Below are 20,966 nucleotides of genomic sequence, written 5' to 3'. Positions count from 1 at the left end.
AAAAGAAGGAAAAGAAAAAGATGGAGTGAGGAAAGAAGGACTGACGGGAGGGAAGAAGGGCATACAGATTGGAAAGGAAGAAATGAAGGTGCTTTGTCTTTGTTTGCAGATGACACGATCCTCTAGAAAATGCCAAGTTCACTCATTAAAACTAATAAATGAGTTTAGCAAGGTCACAGAATACAAAGTCAAAATGCAAACATTTATTATATTTCTATATACTAGCAAAAGTCTGTTGGAATTCCCCAATAACAACAACCTTCTATTCATGTACACCTGCCCGTTGTAAGTAAAACTGTTTCTTGTTATATTTCCAGGGGAACCTATGATATTTTAGTAACAAAAGATAATCAAACCCGCTCTGTTGGTCAGTATGACACCCATGGCAGTTTTGGAGAACTAGCTCTGATGTACAACACCCCGAGAGCTGCTACCATTGTCGCCACTTCAGAAGGCTCCCTTTGGGGACTGGTGAGTTAAGAGAAATGGCTCTCCTTGCATAGCATGGTATTAATTCCCCTTACTGCTGAGTCTCTGTCACTGGGCTGCTGGTTCACACTATATTTTATGGCCAGTTATCTGAAAGACATCGTGGAAGGTTTTGTACCAGTGTGTTTTTCCACTTCTCTGAAGTGATTTATCAACAAACCACTTATTCCAAATGACAGAGAAAAGACTGGATCTTGTGACCTTGCAGTTGTGTCAGCTCTTACTACATTTTCCCTTTATGTTTTTATCAGACAAGTAGAGAGAGGGGGGTTAACTCTGTACAAGAGACAACCTAGAAAAATAAGTGTCATTGAAAGCTCTGCCAACCATGTTTTCCATCTCTATCTATCCTAGGACTAACTTTTCTCTGTGTTTGGCCATCTATTTATTCGTTGGTCCATGCCAATATTCAATAGATTTAGACGACTAGAAAGGCTGATAGCCATATTCTGGGAAACAGAACTTTCCTAGAACGTCTTAGGCACAGTACTGCTATGATCCTATCCTCTATTATACATGACCCACCTTGCTTCCTTCATTATCAAGCCTTCAAAATATATAATTCTCTTCCTTCTTAAACAAAGCAATCATCCTGGGCTTCCCTGGTGGCGCAGTGGTTGAGAGTCCACCTGCCAATGCAGGGGACACAGGTTCGTGCCCCAGTCCAGGAAGATCCTACATGCCACAGAGCGGCTGGGCCTGTGAGCCATGGCCACTGAGCCTGTGTGTCCGGAGCCTGTGCTCCGCAACGGGAGAGGCCACGGCGGTGGGAGGTCCGAGTACCGCAAAAAACAAAACAAACAAAAATCATCCTCTTGTACAGATTCCAAATTTCACTTTTAAAATGTTCACATCTATGATAATTTGTTTCCATTTACCCTACAAACAGAATTAGATATATACCTTGGAATTATCAACATATTTCTTCAAATAAAATCACATTTTAAAGACATACTAGAGCACTTTATTGTGCTATACTAATGTAGAATTAAGAATGCCCCTGAGGCAGGACAGGAATAAAGACGAAGACATAGAGAATGGACTTGAGGACACCGGGAGGGGGAGGGTAAGCTGGGACGAAGTGGGAGAATGGCATGGACTTATATATACTACCAAATGTAAAATAGATAGCTAGTGGGAAGCAGCTGCATAGCACAGGGAGATCAGCTCGGTGCTTTGCGACCACCTAGAGGGGTGGGATAGGGAGGGTGAGAGGGAGATGCAAGAGGGAGGAGATATGGGGATATATGTATGGGTACAGCTGATTCACTTTGTTATAAAGCAGAAACTAACACACCATTTTAAAGCAATTATACTCCAATAAAGATGTTAAAAAAAAAAAAAAAGAATGCCCATGAGAGCGACTTCCCTGGCGGTCCAGTGGTTAAGACTCCTCGCTTCCAGAACAGGGGACTTAGGTTCAGTCCCTGGTTGGGGAACTAGGATCCCACATGTGGTGCGGCCCACAAAAAAAAAAAAAAAAAAAAAAAAAGATTGCCCCTGAGAGATGAGAGATACATTGGTTTAAGAATACATCATACACTTGGGAAGCCAGTGCTTAAAATACTCAAGGTAGAGCTTCCCTGGTGGCTCAGTGGTTGAGAGTCCGCCTGCCGATGCAGGGGACGCGAGTTCGTGCCCTGGTCCGGGAAGATCCCACATACCACGGAGCGGCTGGGCCTGTGAGCCATGGCCATTGAGCCTGCGCGTCCGGAGCCTGTGCTCCGCAACGGGAGAGGCCACAACAGTGAGAGGCCCGCGTACCGCAAAAAAAAAAAAAAAAAAAAAAAAAAGATGTCAATACCAAGGTGACACAGATATTGGAATTAGCTGACAATGATTTTAAAGCAGCCATCATAAAAATCCTTCAACAAGCAATTATGAACACACTAGAAACAAAGGGAAAAAAATAGAAGGTCTCAGTGGAGAAATAGAAGACAGAAAGAAGATCCAAATGGAAACTTTAGAACTGGAAAATACAATAACCCCAATAAAAACTCACTGGATGGGCTCAATAGCAGAATGAATATAAGGGAGGAAAGAATCAGTGAACTTGAAGTTAGAACAATAGAAATTACCCAGTCTGAACAACAGAAAGAAAATAGACTGAAATGAACAGAGCCTGTGGACGAATAACAAAAGATACAGTATTTGTGTCATCAGAGTCCCAGGAGAAGAGGAGAATATAGAGCTAAAAAATTATTCAAGGAAATAATAGTTGGAAAATTCCCAAATTTGGTGAAAGATAATAAACCTACAGATTCAAGAAGCTGAGTGAACTTCAAATTAGATAAACCCAAAGAAATCTATGCCAAAACACATCAGAATCAAACTTTAGAAAACTAAAGACAGGAATAAATTTGAAAGCAACTAGAGAGAAACAATGCTTTACCTACAGAGGAAAAACAATTTGAATGACACCAGATTCCCTATCCATGAAGGCCAGAAGGAAGTAGCACAGCATTTTTCAATTGCTGAAAGAAAAGAACTGTCAACTCAGAATTCTATACCTAGTGAGAATATCCTTCAGGAATGAAGGTATTCTCAGAGAAAACTGAGACTTTGTCACCTGCAGAAGTGATAAAAGAAAGAAATTTGGAACATCAAGAATGGAGAAAGAATAACAGTAAACATATGGATAAACATAAAAGTCTATCCTCTTGAGTTTTCTAAAATAGGTTAGATGCTTGAAGCAAAATTATAACATTGTCTTACATGGTTCTTAATGTATATAGAGGAAATATTTAAGACAATTACATTCTAAAGGGGAAGGAAAGGGGCCTAAATGGAAGTTAAACTTCTACACTTTACTCAAACTACTAAAATGTTGACACCAGTAGACCATGATAAGTTACATATATAAATATAATACATAAAGCAACCACTAAAGTAATCTGTACAAAGAGATACACTCAAAAGCTCTATAAGTCCATTCAGATAACCTGCAGGAAGGCAAGAAAAGTGAAACAAGAACAGGAAACAGGGAAGAACAGAAAACATTGAATAAAATGGTAGACGTAAGCCCTAGTATATGAATAATTACTATAAATATAGATGATCTAAATATACCAACTGAACTTATTTACAAAGCAGAAGTAAAGTCATGAATGTAGAAAACAAACTTATGGTTACCAGGGGATAAGCAGCGGGGAGGGATAAATAGGGAGATTGAGACTGACATATACACATTATGGGAAAAGAATCTCAAAAAAAGAGTGTTTATATGTATAACTGATTCACTTTGCTGTACACCTGAAACTAATACAACATTGTAAATCAACTATACTCCAATAAAAAAATTTTTTTAAAGCTATTATGCCAAGTTAATTCAATCTAACTAATTAGAGGGCAGGAAGTTCTTTCAATTATTGTATGTGCTGTCTGAGAAACACACTTGAATATAGCTACAGATTTCATTAATTGCAGTTCATTATTTTCCAGATTAGTTACTAAACTTGCATCAGAAGGTCAAAGACAGCAATTTTGTCAGCTGCCACTTCTCTCAGTGCTGTATCTTTTGCATTTCTGGAACTCAGACAGAAATTGATTACAAACAAAAACAAATCTCCATAAAAATGAGAAACATAAGTCTTTATGAATATGTTCAAGCCAAATGATTTTGTAAAGTATAAGAATCTTTGTTTTTAAAGACTTCCTTGTAATCTTTATTTTTGGACTTCCCTGGTGGCACAGTGGTTAAGAATCTGCCTGCCAATACAGGGGACTCAGGTTCAATCCCTGGTCCGGGAAGATCCCACATGCCACAGAGCAACTAAGCCCGTGCGCCACAACTACTGAGCCTGTGCTCTAGAGCCTGCAAGCTGCAACTACTGAAGCCCACATGCCCTAGAGCCTGTGTACTGCAACTGCTGAGCCCATGTGCCGCAACTACTGAAGCCTGTGTGCTGTAGGACCCGTGTGCTGCAACTACTGAAGCCCGCGTGCCTAGAGCCCATGCTCCACAACAAGAGAAGCCACTGCAATGAGAAGCCCATGCACTGCAATGAAGAGTAGTCCCCACTCACTGCAACTAGAGAAGGCCCACGCACAGCAACTAAGACCCGATGCAGCCAAAAAAAAATAATAATTTTTAAAAAAAGAAAGTAAAAGTATAGTAATATATATACTATGCAAACATTAACCAGAAGAAAGCAGTAGAACTTATATTAATATCAGATAAGTAGACTTCACAGCAAAGAAAATTACCAGAGACAAAGAGGAACATTACATAATAATGAGTTAATCTACCAAGAAGACACAGAAACCCTAAATATGTATATACCAAACAACAGAGCTTCAGAATATGTAAAACAAAAACTGATAGAACTGAAAGAAGAAATAGACAAATCCACAGTTATATTTGCAGTCTTCAACACCCCTTTCTCAGCAATTGATAGGACAACTAGACAAAAAATCAGGAAGGATACAGAACTTAACATCACCATCGACCAAAAGGATCAAATTGAAATTTATAGGACACTTCACACAACAACAGAGAATACACATTCTTTTCAAGCCCACAAATGTTCACTGAGATAGACTACATGTATCCTGGGATATAAAATAAAACTTAACAAATTTAAAAGAATTGAAAGCAGACAATGTGTTCTCTAATCACAATGGAATGAAACCAGAAATCAATAACAGAAAGATAATAGGAAAATCCCCAAACACTTGGAAATCAACCCATTCCTAAATCTAAAAGTCAAAGAGAAAGTCTCAATAGAAATTTATTAAAAATGAACTGTAAAACTGCTTGCCTTGGACTTCCCTGGTGGTGCAGTGGTTAAGAATCTGCCTGCCAATGCAGGGGACACGGGTTCAAGCCCTAGTCTGGGAAGATCCCACATGCCGTGGGGCAGCTAAGCCCATGAGTCACAACCACTGAGCCTGTGCTCTAGAGCCTGCAAGCCACAACTACTGAGCCCACGTGACACAACTACTGAGCCCACGTGCCACAACTACTGAAGCCTGTGCATCTAGAGCCTGTGCTCCACAAGAGAAGCTACTGCAATGAGAAGCCCGTGCACCGTAACGAAGAGTAGCCCCTGCTCGCCACAACTAGAGAAAGCCCGCACACAGCAACAAAGACCCAATGCAGCAAAAAATAAAAATAATTAATTAATTTAAAAAAACAACTGCTTGCCTTGTTGTTTGGATATGAGAATTAAGTAGAAGAACATCCAAGAAGCAGTTTCCTCGGTGCCTGGCACAAAGTAGGGTACTACAGAGTGGTGGCACCTGCTTCCCTTGGTTGTGGTGCTGCTCACCACCCTTCCATTCCTGAAACTCCCTTTCCTGAGATCCCTGCCCTGCCTTCCTAGTTCCTAGCCGTATCCTTTGCAGTCTTTTCTTCCACTCCCTGCTATCTTAAGTGAGATTCATCTCCCTGCTGCCTTACGTGACCTATTTAGATGCCCTTTTCTCCTGCGTTATTCACCTGCTTTATAGCCCAAACCCTTCCAAAGCTTCAGTACCACCTTCAGGAAAGTGACTCCCAGAGGGTCCTCTATAGCCTGACTTCTTACTTGTGCCTTCTTACAAGGCCTTTGGAAATGCCTTCTTGAGGCTAAAGCAGGGAGGACCTGGTGTTGCCACTGAGTTTCTCAAATTGGATTCTATATTCCTTCTCTTACTGGGGGCAGCTGCCACCATGACCACTACACTTAGTCTTTGCTCCCACTCTGTCTTGCTTGCATGAAAGTGAGTAGAAACTTTCTTTTTAAAAAATATTTATTTATTTATTTGGCTGTACCAGGTCTTAGTTGCAGCACGTGGGATCTACGTTGTGGCATGTGGGATCTAGTTCCTTGACCAAGGATCGAACCCAGGCCCCCTGCGGAGCACGGAGTCTTTTTTTTTTTTAATTATAAATTTATTTTTGGCTACATTGGGTCTTCATTGCTGCACCCGGGCTTTCTCTAGTTGTGGCGAGCAGGTGCCACTCTGTTGTGGTGCGTGGGCTTCTCATTGCAGTGGCTTCTCTTGTTGTGGAGCACAGGCTCTAGATACATGGGCTTCAGTAGTTGTGGCATGCGGGCTCAGTAGTTGTGGCTCGTGGTCTCCAGAGCACAGGCTCAGTAGTTGTGGCGCACGGGCTTAGTTGCTCTGCAGCATGTGGGATCTTCCCAGACCAGGGCTCGAACCTGTGTCGCCTGCATTGGCAGGCGGATTCTTTTTTTTTTTTTGGTACATGGGCCTCTCACTGCCGTGGCCTCTCCCATTGTGGAGCACAGGCTCCGGACATGCAGGCTCAGCGTCCATGGCTCACGGGCCCAGCCGCTCCGCAGCATGTGGGGTCTTCCCAGACCGGGTCATGAACCTGTATCCCCTGCATCGGCAGGCGGACTCTCAACCACTGCGCCACCAGGGAAACCCGGCAGGCGGATTCTTAACCGCTGTGCCACCAGGGAAGTCCCAGTAGAAACTTGCTGCAGTCAAAGGAAAGGGTAGTATTCTTCTTCTCTTTTGAACTTCAGGGCTACTTGCTTGACTCTGAACATTTGCTGCCTGAGGAAGCTACCATTTCACAGTAGGAGTTTCCTCTTCATGGCTCCATTGGAAGCTCCCTGAAAGCTGGGTTGGTGTCTGGTGCTTTTTTATATCCTCCGCAGTCATAGGAACTGGACTTGCACAGCCTGAGAGCTCTGGGAAGTGCAAAAGCATGTGTAGAAAGGGTTGGAACACAAATAGAGATATCAGTTGTTTTCTCTTTAGCTAGAAATACAGTTTATTGCTGCAATTGTAGTAATCTTTGTAACATTATCGATGGATTTAGAAATACTGTTTTTTGACAATGTCTGCTCAAACATAAGGAAAGGAATTTTATAATTCCCATTGTCTCAGTCTTGATTGTTCTCTTTCCACAGCACTCTTGGCCTAGATTGGTGCAGGAAACATGTAGAAACTGAAGTCTAAAGATAATGGAGTAATATTCCAAAGTATAACAATAACATTTTAAATGATACATCTCTAACCTTGGACTTCAAAAAAGTAGTGGCAAGTGATGCAGCTTATTAGAGCAATCAGAGATTGAATGGCTCTTTTCAAGCAGACAGATGGCAAAGGAAATGGGGGCAGAATCTGGCTTAGTACCAGAGAGCAGACATTATTTGTACTTCAGTTTAGGAAGGGAAGGTAGGAGTCTGCCACCTATTATACTAGGAGTATAGGGTGCAGTAGGTGACTTCGCCTGTCAGGCAGATGAAGCATGGCATGGGATAGGACCAGGGAGTTCTGTGGCTGATGGAATATAAGCCAGTGAAATGTATTTAGACATCTCAACTCAGTTGTCTTCTATGTGTTTTCTCCACCCAACTCCCACCCCATCATCAAGAATACTGAAATAGCAAACCTACAGCTAAACATGCCCTTAGCCCCTTGCTGTTTTTCATTCTTTCAGCCTTTAGGATGTCATTACTGTACTTTAAAAAAAATTTTTTTTCTATTCCTGAGAGCCCGAGATAGAAGAAAGTTACAATTAACTTAGGTACAAAAAACTGCCTACTCATGTAGGAGCCTAAGCAATTAACATTCTCCTGGCTGCATGTCCCTCCCCACACACGCATACACATATCTGAGAAGTACCTGATCATAGCTCTGGTTAACTGTCTCGAGTATGAATCCGTGACTTGCTGGGGTCAAGATATCTTTCACATGCCTGCCTTCCATTTTGAGTTTCCTACTTTATCTCTCCATTAATTTAAAACCTACCTCTCCTTCAGGTCCCAGACAAATTTATATTTTTGCAACAAAATTATCCTTGATCACTCCAGGCTATCGTGATCTCTCTCCTCAGAATTCTTGTGGCACTTACTTTGTCTCTGTAGTTCATCTAGCACATTTCATATGCTGTCTTGAACTGTAGTTTTTTTATTCCTATAAATTTTGTATCGTCTCCCCATTGAGATTATAAAGTCCTTGAGGGCAAGAACCATCTGATTGTTTTATCTCCCTTTTTTGAAGGTGCATCTTTTCACATTAAACAGTGACTGTGAGCTCACAAATGTTTGATTGGGACATTTTAAATTTTGTATTCTATTTATGCCCGACCCATAGGTGGCACCCATTGAGTACTTGATAACAGGTGACAACATGTGAGACATCTGTCTGGCTCAGGCTACAGGTCTTTTTCTCATAGCAATGACTCAGATTGAAATATCATTAAACACTCAGTTGACCCAGTACCTTCCAGAGACCTCTAATGTTTGCTGTGGCATAGTTAATTAAACCATAGATGCTCCCTTATACAGGCATTTACCAGAATTTTCATATCCTTTCTTATAGGACCGTGTGACATTTAGAAGAATCATAGTGAAAAATAATGCAAAAAAGAGGAAGATGTTTGAATCATTTATTGAATCTGTGCTGCTTCTTAAATCACTAGAGGTAAAACCTATTTTAATAAGAGTCTGTTTATGGGGATTTAAGCAAAGCTGTTAAAACGATTCTCGTTAGGTTTCTTAAATCATACTATTCTAGCCCATTTCAATGATGTATAGATACTATTTGTGACTTTCAATTGAGACGTTTCCTTATAATGTGTATGTTCATTGTTTCAGGTGTCAGAACGAATGAAGATTGTGGATGTAATAGGAGAAAAGGTCTATAAGGATGGAGAGCGCATAATCACTCAGGTGAGTGGGGGCCTTGTGCAGCTCCTTTCCCGGAAGCCACCTCCTGAAGGACTAGTGCATCATTTGTCCTGTCACTATGGGGAGCTCATGTTGCACGATACACAGGCACACTTCCTGCAGAGTGTTCTGAAGCCCACTGATGTTCAGCTCACTGACTTATGCACATCTCTTGCCTCCATTCACCTTTCCTTGGCTCCTGGTGTTTGTTCTTTTGGATGTCATTTTCTTTTAACCCTGAGTAAGCTTCCTGCATCACTGTTAAAACCTGGAGAAGGTCTAAAGGTTGTGTACCTTCTCTCTATGTTTGGCACGAAGTCCCTTTTAGCTAATCTAGCACAAACCAGTCTTCAGTGACTGCCCAGATTTGTAAGGTATCTTTCGTGTTTCCTTTGTACCTTTTTGTCCTGTTATTTGGGTGCTGTAAGGATCCTCACACACTGGGCTGGAACATGATGATGAGTGCTCTGTAATAATCTTCCTAGTCTACTATGTTTCCAGTTTTAATTATATATAAAGAGTATTATAGACCTTTCTGAGTCTAAAACTTCTCTGCCAGTGGTTCTGGCAAGAGCACTGGGAAGGGGAATTCCCTGGCAGTCCAGTGGTTAGGACTCCATGCTTCCACTGCATGGGGCATGGGTTCGATCCCTGGTCAGGGAACTAAGATCCCACAAGCTGTACGGCACAGCCAAAAAAAATTTTTTTAATTAAAAAAAAAAAAAAGCCACTGGGAAGATGTCTGGTTGGTCTGGGTTGGGGAATGTGTCCATACCTGAACCCAGAGCTGGGCTAGAAGGAAGACTCAGATTGGTCAAGCCTAAATCCCCAAACCACCCCTGGGCCCTGGAGGTGGAGTTGGCCCAACCAGTACCACAGAGATTAATCAGGCTTATCATAAAATGAGAGAGAGATGCTCCAGAGGAAAAGGACTAACAAAAAAATGATGCCTACTCTAAGTGGCATCTCTAAATGCCTTTGTTTTCTAGATAGCCCCACTGTTAATAATTCTTTTAATTAGAAATTGGTTTGATTCAGTAAATATTTACTAAGATAGACAAGTAGGGCCAGATATAAGTGCTATAATGAGAAGGAAAAGAATGGCACTGAGGACTTCCCTGGTGGCGCAGTGGTTAAGAATCCACCTGCCAATTCAGGGGACACCGGTTCGACAAGCCCTGGTCCGGGATGGAGCAGCTAAGCCCATGTACCACAACTACTGAACTTGCGCTCTAGAGCCCACAAGCCACAACTACTGAGCCCACAAGCCACGACTACTGAAGCCTGTGTGCCTAGAGCCCATGCACTGCAACAAAGAGTAGCCCCAGCTCACTGCAACTAGAGAAAGCCCGTGTGCAGCAACGAAGACCCAATGCAACCATAAATAAATAAATAAATTTATTATTTTTTTAAAAAGAGTGGCAGTGAGAATATAGAACAGGATGTATTCTATACAGTTTCATGAAGGAAATGCCCTTTGAGCTAAGCTTAAAGAACAAGTGCAGTTCCAGCAGTTGAGGTCAGGGAAGGATCTTTCAGGGCAAGAGAACAATGTGAGCAAAAGCCTGTGGGTGTAAGCTGTGTTCCAGGGCAGGTGTCCTAGTACGGTAAGAATGTAGAGCTGAGTTGCAGGAATGGGACATGTTGACTGGCCACATTTGCTTCTGAAGCTGTGGTGCTTTAATTTACTCCCAAAGGACCTCTACTTAATCCTGAAAAGCCCCAGACCTTCAGGAGGTATGTCAAGAGGTATGAAAAACCACAGTGTTTTCTGGGATGTCTGTGTTCTTGAAGATAGGAGTGCTAGGTGGTGGTGCAGAATGGACACAAATTAAGATGATAACCACCTTATTATAGACCCCTTTCGGCAGTGTCTCTAGACCAAGGCTCCTCTAAGTGAGGTCCCAGGACTAGCAGCATTAGCATCACATAGGAGTGTTAGAAATTCAAGTGCCTGGGCCGCACCCCAGACCTACTGCAGAAACTATGCTTTATGTTGTTTTGTTTGTTTGGTCAACTTTGTTACCCTATATTTTATATACAGTACAATTACCAAGTTTAAGTATACAATTTGAGAGTTTTATAACCATCCCTATAATCATAGTGTACAGCATTTCTGTCATCCCAAAAAGCTCCCTTGTTTGTGTTTTAAGTAAATCCCCTCACCTGCTCCCTTGCTCCTGGAAACCACTGACCTGCTTTCTATTGCTCTAAAAATTCCTTTTCTAGAATTTCATGTAAATGAAACCATATAATGTGTAGTTTTTTGTGTTTGACTTCTTTCTCTTACCATAATGTTTTTGAGATTTATCCATGTTGTTGTATGTATCAGAGGATCATTCCTTTTTATTGCTGAGTAGTATTTCATTATACAGATGTACCATAATTCATCTTTCCACTCACCAGTTGAGAGACATTTGGGGTCTTTCCAGTTTTTGGCAATTATGAATAAAGCTGCAATAAGCATTTGCATACAAGTCTTTGTATAGACATATGTTTTTATGGAATTGCTGAGTCATATGGTAAACATAGGTTTAACAAATTGCCAAAATGTTTTTTAAAATGTCTGTACCATTCTGCATTCCCCCAGCAATGTTCAAGAGTTCCAGTTGCTCTGTATCCTCATCAGCACTTAGTATCGAGTCTTTAATGTTAGCCATCCTAGTATGAAGTGGTATCTCATTTTGGTTTTATTTTGCATTTACCTAATGTCTAATGATGGTGAGCATTTTTTCCTGTGATTGCTTGCCGTCCATATGTTTTCTTCGGTGAAGTACATCTTTTGCCCTATTTAAAATTAGGTCATTTGGCTTCTTAATATATTGAGTTGTAAGAATTCTTTATGTACTCTGAGAACAAGTCCTTTATCAGGCAAATGATTTGCAAATATTTCTCCCAAAATGTGACTGTGGCCATGGCTTGTCTCTTCATTTTATTAATAATACCTTTTAAAAAGCAAAAGTTTTTAATTTTGACGAGTCCAGTTTGTCATTTTTTTCTCTTGTAATTCACTCCTTTTGTGCCCTATTAAAAAAAAATGTTTGCACAGTTAGTAAGATTTTCTCCTGTTTTACTTCTAGGCAAGCACTGTTCAATAGAAATATTATGTGAGCCACATACAATTTAAAATATTTTAGTAGCCAAATTTTAAAAAAATGAAACAGGTGAACTTAATTTTAATAATATATTTTTAGCCTAATATATCTAAAATATTACATTTCAACATCTAAGTGATATAAAAATTTAATAATGAGATATTTTACATTTGGGGGATATTCAGTCTTTAAAATTCAATGTGTATTTTACACTTACAGCACCTATAAATCTATACAGGCCATAGTTCAGGTGCCCAGTAGGCCCATGTGACTAGTGGCTACTGTATTGAGCTGTGCAGTTCTAGTTTCATAGTTTTAGATCTTACATTTAGATCTATGATCCATTTTGAATTAATTACATGGTATAAGGTTAGGGTTTTTCATATGGATGTCCAATTGTTTCAGCACCATTTGTTGAAGAGATTTTCCTATCCCATTGCCTGACACTTGCATTGAAAACCAATTGGCCATATATGTTTGGGTCTATTTCTGGTCTCTTTTTGTTCCATTGATCTACGTCTGTCTCTCTGTTAATAATACTGCACTGTCTTGATTACAGTAGCCTTACATAGTAAATCTTAAAATCAGGTAGTTTAAGCCCTCCAAATTTTTTGTTCTTTTTCTTTTTTTTTTAAATAAATTTATTTTAGTTATTTATTTTTGGCTGCATTGGGTCTTCGTTGCTGTGCACGAGCTTCTCTAGTTGCGGTGAGCTGGGGAGGCACTCTTCGTTGTGGTGCACGGACTGATGCTCTGTGCAGTTACCAGCCGGGGCATATTCATGGAGACAGATGTGAATACTCCATGTTAGGAAGTGAGAGATGTTTGTCAGTCATAGTTGGACTAACATCCCTGGCAATCAGGATCCTCTCATTTTGTTCTGAATTTATTAGCCATTGACTGGTTTGTAGGTTTGGAAAATAAATACCAATTCAAGCTCAGGCAATGTGAAAATGATCTATTTCTGTGTCCCTCTTTAATACATATATATATATGGCTCTGACCTGACCTCCTCTCCCTTTTTAGGGTGAAAAGGCTGATAGCTTTTACATTATAGAGTCCGGTGAAGTGAGCATCTTGATTAAAAGCAAGGTGAGTTTATGTGTGATGGTGTGAGTTATGTCAGGGGAGATCCAGATGCCAGGTATGTGCACAGAAAGTAACTGTTTGCTTTAATAATGTGAAGTGTGTTTAGTGTATCAAAACCATCATTATGTGAGATATGTGACTGACAGTGACCAATGTTTAAGCCCATTCATTGATAAAGATTTAGTATATTTTTTCTTGTTCCTATTGCCTTTACCTCTGTTACATAATTAATGGTATGAGAAATATTGGCCTACAAATCAATAAGAAAAAGGATAAGCACCCTAACAGAGAATGGGGCAATTATATAATAAAAAATACATGTGAGTGTTGAATATGAAAAAGCTTCCTTTTTAGAGCACTAGGAAGGGAGGTCTCTAGGACAGATATTATTATGGCTATTTGATGGATAGGGAGACCTAGAAAACACAGTGACTTACAGATGGGAAGAGTGATTCTTACCATAAATCCATCATCATCAGATTTCCTGTTTCAATTTTTTTAAGAATAAAGAACTTGTTAAAATACTGCATTACATATAATACTAAATCAACCTAGTGTAAAACCTTTTATGGAGTATTTTTTGTAAAAGTTAAGTATGGAGGAAGAAAGAAAAATATGATTACTGCCTATAAGATGGCTTGTTCCTAATTAAAAATATTTTTTTTACTTATAGTTTTTAGACTACTGATACATGTTTGTACATTTCTCATATTCATTGACATCTACTGATCACAGCATAGTGTTGGGTTTGTAGGTCTAGCAGCACTGTGGCACTGGGTTGGGAAAGGGGGAGTTTGTCAGAAATTCAGTCTTGGGCTCTGCCCCAGACCTACTGAATCAGAATCTTCATTGTATCAAAACCCACAGGGGGCTGGTGTTCACAGTACAGTGTGATAAGTGCTACTCTAGAGAAGGGACTAGGTAGACATGGACACGTCTGCAGTCCCAGAGAAGACGACAGAAATTGGAAAGAGATCATTGGCTTGGAAGGGGCAGATCAACTTCAGAGCAGACAGGTCAGGGCAGAAGTGTGAAAGGAGGAAAAGTCAAACCATGTGAGCCAGTGTGGTACTTTTGTTTATTTTTCTAAATTAATCTTCAGGGACTTCCCTGGTGGTGCAGTGGTTAAGAATCCGCTTGCCAGTGCAGGGGACATGGGTTCAATCCCTGGTCCGGGAAGATCCCGCATGCCACCGAGCAGCTAAGCCCGTGTGCCACAACTACTGAGCCTGCGTTCTAGAGCCTGCAAACCACAACTACTGGGCCCACACTCTGCAACTCCTGAAGCCCATGCGCCTAGAGACCATGGTCGGCAACAAGACAAGCCACCGCAATGAGAAGCCCGCACACCACAGCAAAGAGTAGCCCCCGCTCGCTGCAACTAGAGAAAACCCGCACACAGCAACGAAGACCCAACGCAGCCAAAAAATAATAATAATAATAATAAATTAACCTTTAAAAAGTTTTTTATCTGCCTGTAACATAAAGTCGTTCTTAAAGATTTAGACTAATTCTTATTAATGTTATTAGTATTTTTTTACTTAAATTATTGCTTAGCTTAGCAGATGGATTTGTTTAAAAAAAATAAGAAACTCTAGATAGTAAATAAAATATAGTACCTTATTTTCAGTAATTTGAAAAGCACAAAGTATAACCTGCTTGATTTCTTAAACCACCAAATTTCAAGGTTGAACATTACTTTTAAAAGTATTTAGTTACTTAACTCTTCTAAACAAATATGGTAGGGGGACCACTAACTTAAGATGTAGGTAGTACCTAAAAATAAAATTTGTCACCGTAAAGTATTGTCCGAGAAAAGCATGGCCTCAAGTCAAAAAGAAGTAGCCCTGAATTATGACTGTTTGCCTATGAGAAGCATTGACGTTATTTAGGAAGAATTAGCAAAAGACCTTATCTTCTACCCTGTGTCTCAGAAGTCAGCATCTACCAAATGGATCGCATTCATATATGTATAATATATGAATATAAAATATATAAAAATATACATTGTTATATGTTATATAGTATATTAACATAATATTATATACTATATTAATATATCATATTAATATATACTATTATATAGTATATATATTATATATAATATAATAATATTATACATATATATATACACCTTACCTCTTGGTAAAAGCCAACTCATTTGGTTAAACCAGGCCGCTGAGATTAGCCCATGCAGTTTACATGGTACAGTTAGAGTCTCTGCAACATGAATATGTAAGTAATTGTGTTAAATAAGTGTACTGAAAAGGGAATGTAAGTGTGTGCAACTGGACGTGCCTAGTTGTGATTCTGGAATCAGCCCTGGTCATGTTCTCTACCTGCCCTAGACTAAAGCAAACAAGGATGGTGGGAACCAAGAGGTCGAGATTGCCCGCTGCCGTAAGGGGCAGTACTTTGGAGAGCTTGCACTGGTCACCAACAAACCCAGAGCTGCTTCGGCTTATGCAGTGGGAGATGTGAAATGCTTAGGTAAGAAAAATTCTATATGCATTAGTGTTGTGGTTTTTTTTTTTCTAACATGCAGTATTTTTTTCCCATCAGCAAGCCTTGACTTACTCTGTTAGCTCTCACTCACATCTAGGCTTGAACAGTTTGTGTGACCAACCAGAAATGGGTTCGTGTGTTCCTTTAGCAAACATTTTTGAGCACTGACAATAGCCTATGAACAGCCATATAGACGCCCTGGCTGTGTGGATGGAGACAGGTGTCCAGGGCTGTGTGGGAACAGAGGGAGTGAGTGCTGCTGCGCTCTGCAAAGTCTCAAACTTAGATGACATAGTCCTGCTGTGTTCACATAGAAACATCCTTTCTTTTTCCAAGTGTCCAGTATCCAATAGTCCAGTTCCTACAACATGAATGGATATGTTTAAGAAAAGGTTTGCACGAGGGAAATGACTGAATTATTGGTGTAGAGAACTTATTCTCTCCCTCACCTCTTTTTAACAATGCAGTTATGGATGTACAAGCATTTGAGAGGCTTCTGGGGCCCTGCATGGACATCATGAAGAGGAACATCTCGCACTACGAGGAACAGCTGGTGAAGATGTTCGGCTCCAGCATGGATCTGATAGATCCTGGGCAGTAGGTGTGCCACACCCCAGAGCCTTCTCCATGTGACACCAAAACCTTCCGGTCAGCCACAGAACACAAACAGAAAATGTGACAGAACTGTTCCTGCTGTTGCCGCCACCACTGCCTTTGCTATGGCTGTGGGCGTTTAGAAAACTTGGAAGTCAGCACTAAAGGATGGGTAGAGGTTCAACCCACACCTCCACTTTGCTTCTGAAAGCCCATTATTAGACCACTTGTAATGATTACTCCAACCCAGTTTTCACATCTTTGGTTCAAAATGGCATGTCTCTCCAACAATTTAAGTGCCTGATACAAAGTCCAAAGTGTAAACATCTTCCTTTCCTCTCTTGCTGTTACTGTTGCTTTTGGAAGTTACCACAGGTTGGCACAAACCTGTTGTATAACTGTAGGCACCCTCCCCAAACCTTTTTTAGCCTTCTGTTTCCTCATTTGTCCTTTGAGAAAGTCCACAACTGTAGCCTTTGGTTCTACCATCAAAAATCGTGGCAGATGTGATGGAGGTCTGTGGTCCTGTGGCATTGTACTGCCTGCTGACAGTGGCACACATGACAGCTGTCCCCAAACTCTCAGTGATGCTTAGGGAAAGACCCTGCCCAGGGCCCAGCAGGTCAGCACCCCAAAGCACACTGATCAGACATTGGAACCCACGTTAGAGCAGAAAATTTGAGTTTAGCACATTTTACAGGTAGCAGAGAGCCAGGGAAGGTTTTCTGGGTTGGGGGCGGGGGTGTTTTATTTTGTTTTAGTAGATTTTGTTTTGTTTAATCTCTGTGCAGTTTGCACGAGTGAATTGCTGTCCATTTTTAAGGAGCTGGGGTCTGGGAGTGCCATCACTGTATCTGACCTAAATACTTTCCTGGGCAACTCCTGCCCATCTCTTATTACCAGTTCCTCTTACTGATGGCAATGTGCTGGTAAAGAGAGACCTTTCCCTCTACTCCAGAGTTGTTATGTAGCTTTGCTGTTGAACCATCAATCTTTAAACTCTTTAAAGAAGCAGCTATTTTTTTGAAAAAAAAAAAAAACCAACTATCTATTTAGAGAATTTCCCTGGACATATTCATATGTATCAGTTTGTCAGCTGACTCAGGCATTCATCTTAAAGATCAGCTCTTTTTGTTAGTTTTTAAAAATCAGCATCATTTACAATTTCCTAGAATTACTGCAAAGACCTTTCTAATTAAGATGTTGGGATATTTAGGGTTTCAGTTGTTAATCCCAGAGGAAAGTAATTTAGCTTGTATTTTAAAACTTTTTAAACCTTTTGATTATATCAGGTGGAATTCTAATGAATTATCATAATTAACTAGATATATTTCAGAATGAAATTTTTTTTCTTCAGAATAACCTAGAATCAGATGCTATAAGAGATCCTAAGAGCAGTTTGAAATTTACCTAAAGATAAATTTGGATGTCATAGCCAAGTTTATATTAAATCAAGAGGCCCTTTCCAATATGAATTTTTTTACCTTGTATATCTCAATAAACCCCTAAGCGATTACATGCTGGGGCTTGAGTCATTCCTGTTGTAGACAGTGATGGAGACCATATGGTCACCTTCCATTGTCCTCCTAATAAGCCAGGCTGTCTGCTTTTGCCACGAACAGTATGGTCAAGAGATTTTCAGAGTGGTGACCCATCGCAACCTTGGTCAATTCTCCCTTTTCCTTGTGCTCCATGAAGTGAAAGCAGAAGGACTCTTTCATACTGCCCTAGGTAGCCTGCCTTGCAGGTCTCAGAATTGTGAAACATTGTAACTAATACTCCAAAACAGGCAGCTAGCACTGGGAAAGCCTGTGTGGTTTTTCCCACGGTTTTCTGAGGTTCTTATTTTCTATGGTGTTGCTTTAGTATCAAATATAAATTAAGAAAGCAGATATTGCACTTCAGCAAACAAGAACCATACCTGTTTCTTACACAGGTAACAGGTACGTTCAACTTCAGGAGTGACACAGAGGTGTAGCCCCCAGACTGTGTAAGGACTGTTTAAACACTGAGCAGGGGAACTTCCCTGGTGGTGCAGTGGATAAGACTCCACGCTCCCATTGCAGGGGGCCCAGGTTCGATCCCTGGTCAGGGAACTAGATCCCACATGCGTGCCACAACTAAGTGTTCGCATGCCACAACTAAGGAGCCTACATGCTGCAACTAAGGAGCTGGCAAGCCGCAACTAAGGAGCCTGCCTGCCTCAACTAAGACCCAGCGCAACCAAATAAAATAAATATTTTAAAAATAAAAATAAATAAATAAACAAACACTGAGTGGATGCTGCCTTACACCCCGCATGCCAGCATTAGTTAGGGCCAGCTGTGAACTCCGACCCAGTCACTCCCGCAGGCTGCTAGGGATGGGACTTCTCATCTTGCCCTCTTTCACATCCCAGTTCAATCTTCCCCTTCATAGAAGCCTCTTTGACACCCCCAACTTACTGATGCTTTCAGTTTTACAAAGTAGAATTCATCAGGTTTAAGTCTTCCTGCTCTAACTGCGGATTGACATGGATCATCAGTCCAGACCCTCACTGCATATAGGGCCCCTTGAGGGTCTGACTTGAGGAAGGGAGACTTTACAGGGACCAGTGTGAGTGAAAAGGACACAGCCATTACCAAGGTGCCAGGAGTCTGACAGTGTTCCAATTCTCTTTACAGCATGAGGAATTGAAGGTGGCAGACCAAGTTCAGCTCAGGACTCTGGTGTCCACATTGTGCTGGGCAAGCCCTGCACTGAGAGTTGAGCCTCACAGGGAGGAGCATGTGTTGGGAAGAGGTCTTTTTTTTTTTTTTTCCGGTATGCGGGCCTCTCACTGTTGTGGCCTCTCCCATGGCTCAGTGGCCATGGCTTACGGGCCCAGCCGCTCTGTGGCATGTGGGATCCTCCCAGACCGGGGCATGAACCCGCATTCCCTGCATCGGCAGGCGGACTCTCAACCACTGCGCCACCAGGGAAGCCCGGGAAGAGGTCTTTTTGATAATTGTTTTATACTGTTCTCTTCTATGATGGTTTAGAGCTTCATGCTGTCTTTTCTGGCTTTGCTATTGATTTTGCATGGTGGAGAATGTACCTGAGAGCCTTGAGGTTCAACCTGCAGTATTATTCTTCCTGCTGGCCCCAGTTTAATACACCCACTTTCTTCTTTTGGTTGTATTATCTGAAGGAAGGGTTCATCTGCTCTGTCCTCTTAGTCCATAGTCCTTATATATAAATATGTTATGTATAATTGCAGTAGATTCTCAGAAATCAGGGTGGAGCTTTTCTTTGAACAGTTTAATGAGCGAATTCAGCAGCAAAGTGTCAAGAAATGATTCTCCAGCCAGGAGAGGTCATGTTCATCCTCTTATTGCCCAGATTCTCTAGTCACAACGGTACAGTAGTCAGTGAGAGGTGCCACTGGCACCCAACAGCCCCTGGGCACACAGCATTTCCATGTCCTGTCACAGTGTACAAACAATTCTCTCATTTAGGAAAACTGAATGAGCATTTTTGCACAGAGAAAAAGGAAAAAGACCCACGAATGTCATCTTTTATATTTTGTTTTCAGTTGGCTAATGTTGAATTTTTTGTTCTTGACATGCACTTGTAAACCAATCTTGCCAAGATACAAGTTGTTTTGGTTTTTCACTACAATTACCTCTTGTTCCTCCTGTCCTGACTGCTGACGTTCCTCAATGACTCTAATGTCTATTTTATGGGAAACAGCCTTCCCATGGGTTTCCTTTTACACACTGCAGGGCTATCTTTATACTTCTAAAAAAAAAGGAGAAAACTGTCACTAAACTCATGGGGGATTTGCAGAAAACTATTTAGCCCACCTTGAGCAAAAGGTAGATTCCTCATTGTTTTCTTAAGCTCATTGTAATAAAAGAAATCTAATTCAGCATTATTGTGCTACCTCAAAGGTAAAAATGTTTTAAGGTCTTTTTGGTTCTGAGTTCTACACATAGTGTTTGAAATGTCTTTCAGTTGGAATTATTTTTAAATCATTGGGGAGAATCTTATTTTAACCTGTTTTACACTTGTATTTTAATCTCAGAAGAATAAGTGATTAGAAGGTGATCAATTCTTGCTCTGTAGTGTTGAACATATGATTAAATCATTGTTTGCCATAAACAAGGTTGGGTTTTTTAAAAGGAAACTCTAGGGCTCAGCTTTGCTCTTGGTTAATAAAGGCTGACAAATCATATCTGAATTTTTGGTGCAGCCTTGTGTTGTGCGTTTGTCCTCATTTCAGGGTTCTATCTGTCACAGCATTCATCTAGCATGTACATTATTGAGATTGGAGTATGAGCTCTTAAAAATTAGAGAGGAGGCCTGGACATATATATTAGGGTTCTCCAGAGAAACAGAACCAATAGCGTGTATGTGTGAGGTGTGTGTGTGTATATATAAAGAGATTTATGGGAATTCCCTGGCAGTCCAGTGGTTAGGACTTGGTGCTTTCACTGCCATGTCCCCGGGTTCAATCCCTGGTCAGGGAACTAAGATCCCACAAGCTGCACAGCACAGCCAAAAAAAAAAAGAGAGAGAGAGATTTACTACAAGGAATTGG

The 20,966-nt window shown here is 40.8% G+C and overlaps 1 protein-coding gene across 1 annotated transcript in view; it reads left to right on the top strand.

Annotated features, from left to right (window-relative positions):
* The window catches only part of PRKAR2A (protein kinase cAMP-dependent type II regulatory subunit alpha), a 78,273-nt gene extending 58,229 nt beyond the window's left edge, over positions 1-20,044 (top strand). The window contains exons 6-11 of the mRNA XM_060109689.1: positions 318-471; positions 8,776-8,877; positions 9,051-9,125; positions 13,244-13,309; positions 15,655-15,796; positions 16,279-20,044. Coding sequence (XP_059965672.1) covers positions 318-471; positions 8,776-8,877; positions 9,051-9,125; positions 13,244-13,309; positions 15,655-15,796; positions 16,279-16,412 — 673 coding nt within the window. The 3' untranslated portion in view covers positions 16,413-20,044. The remainder of the gene's footprint in view (positions 1-317; positions 472-8,775; positions 8,878-9,050; positions 9,126-13,243; positions 13,310-15,654; positions 15,797-16,278) is intronic.
* The last annotated feature ends 922 nt before the right edge of the window (positions 20,045-20,966 follow it).

The sequence above is a fragment of the Mesoplodon densirostris genome, chromosome 10, assembly GCF_025265405.1.
Source record: "Mesoplodon densirostris isolate mMesDen1 chromosome 10, mMesDen1 primary haplotype, whole genome shotgun sequence".
Lineage (NCBI taxonomy): Eukaryota > Metazoa > Chordata > Mammalia > Artiodactyla > Ziphiidae > Mesoplodon > Mesoplodon densirostris.
The sequence above is the reverse complement of the archived record's forward strand: the minus strand, read 5'-3'. Positions and strand labels throughout refer to the sequence as shown.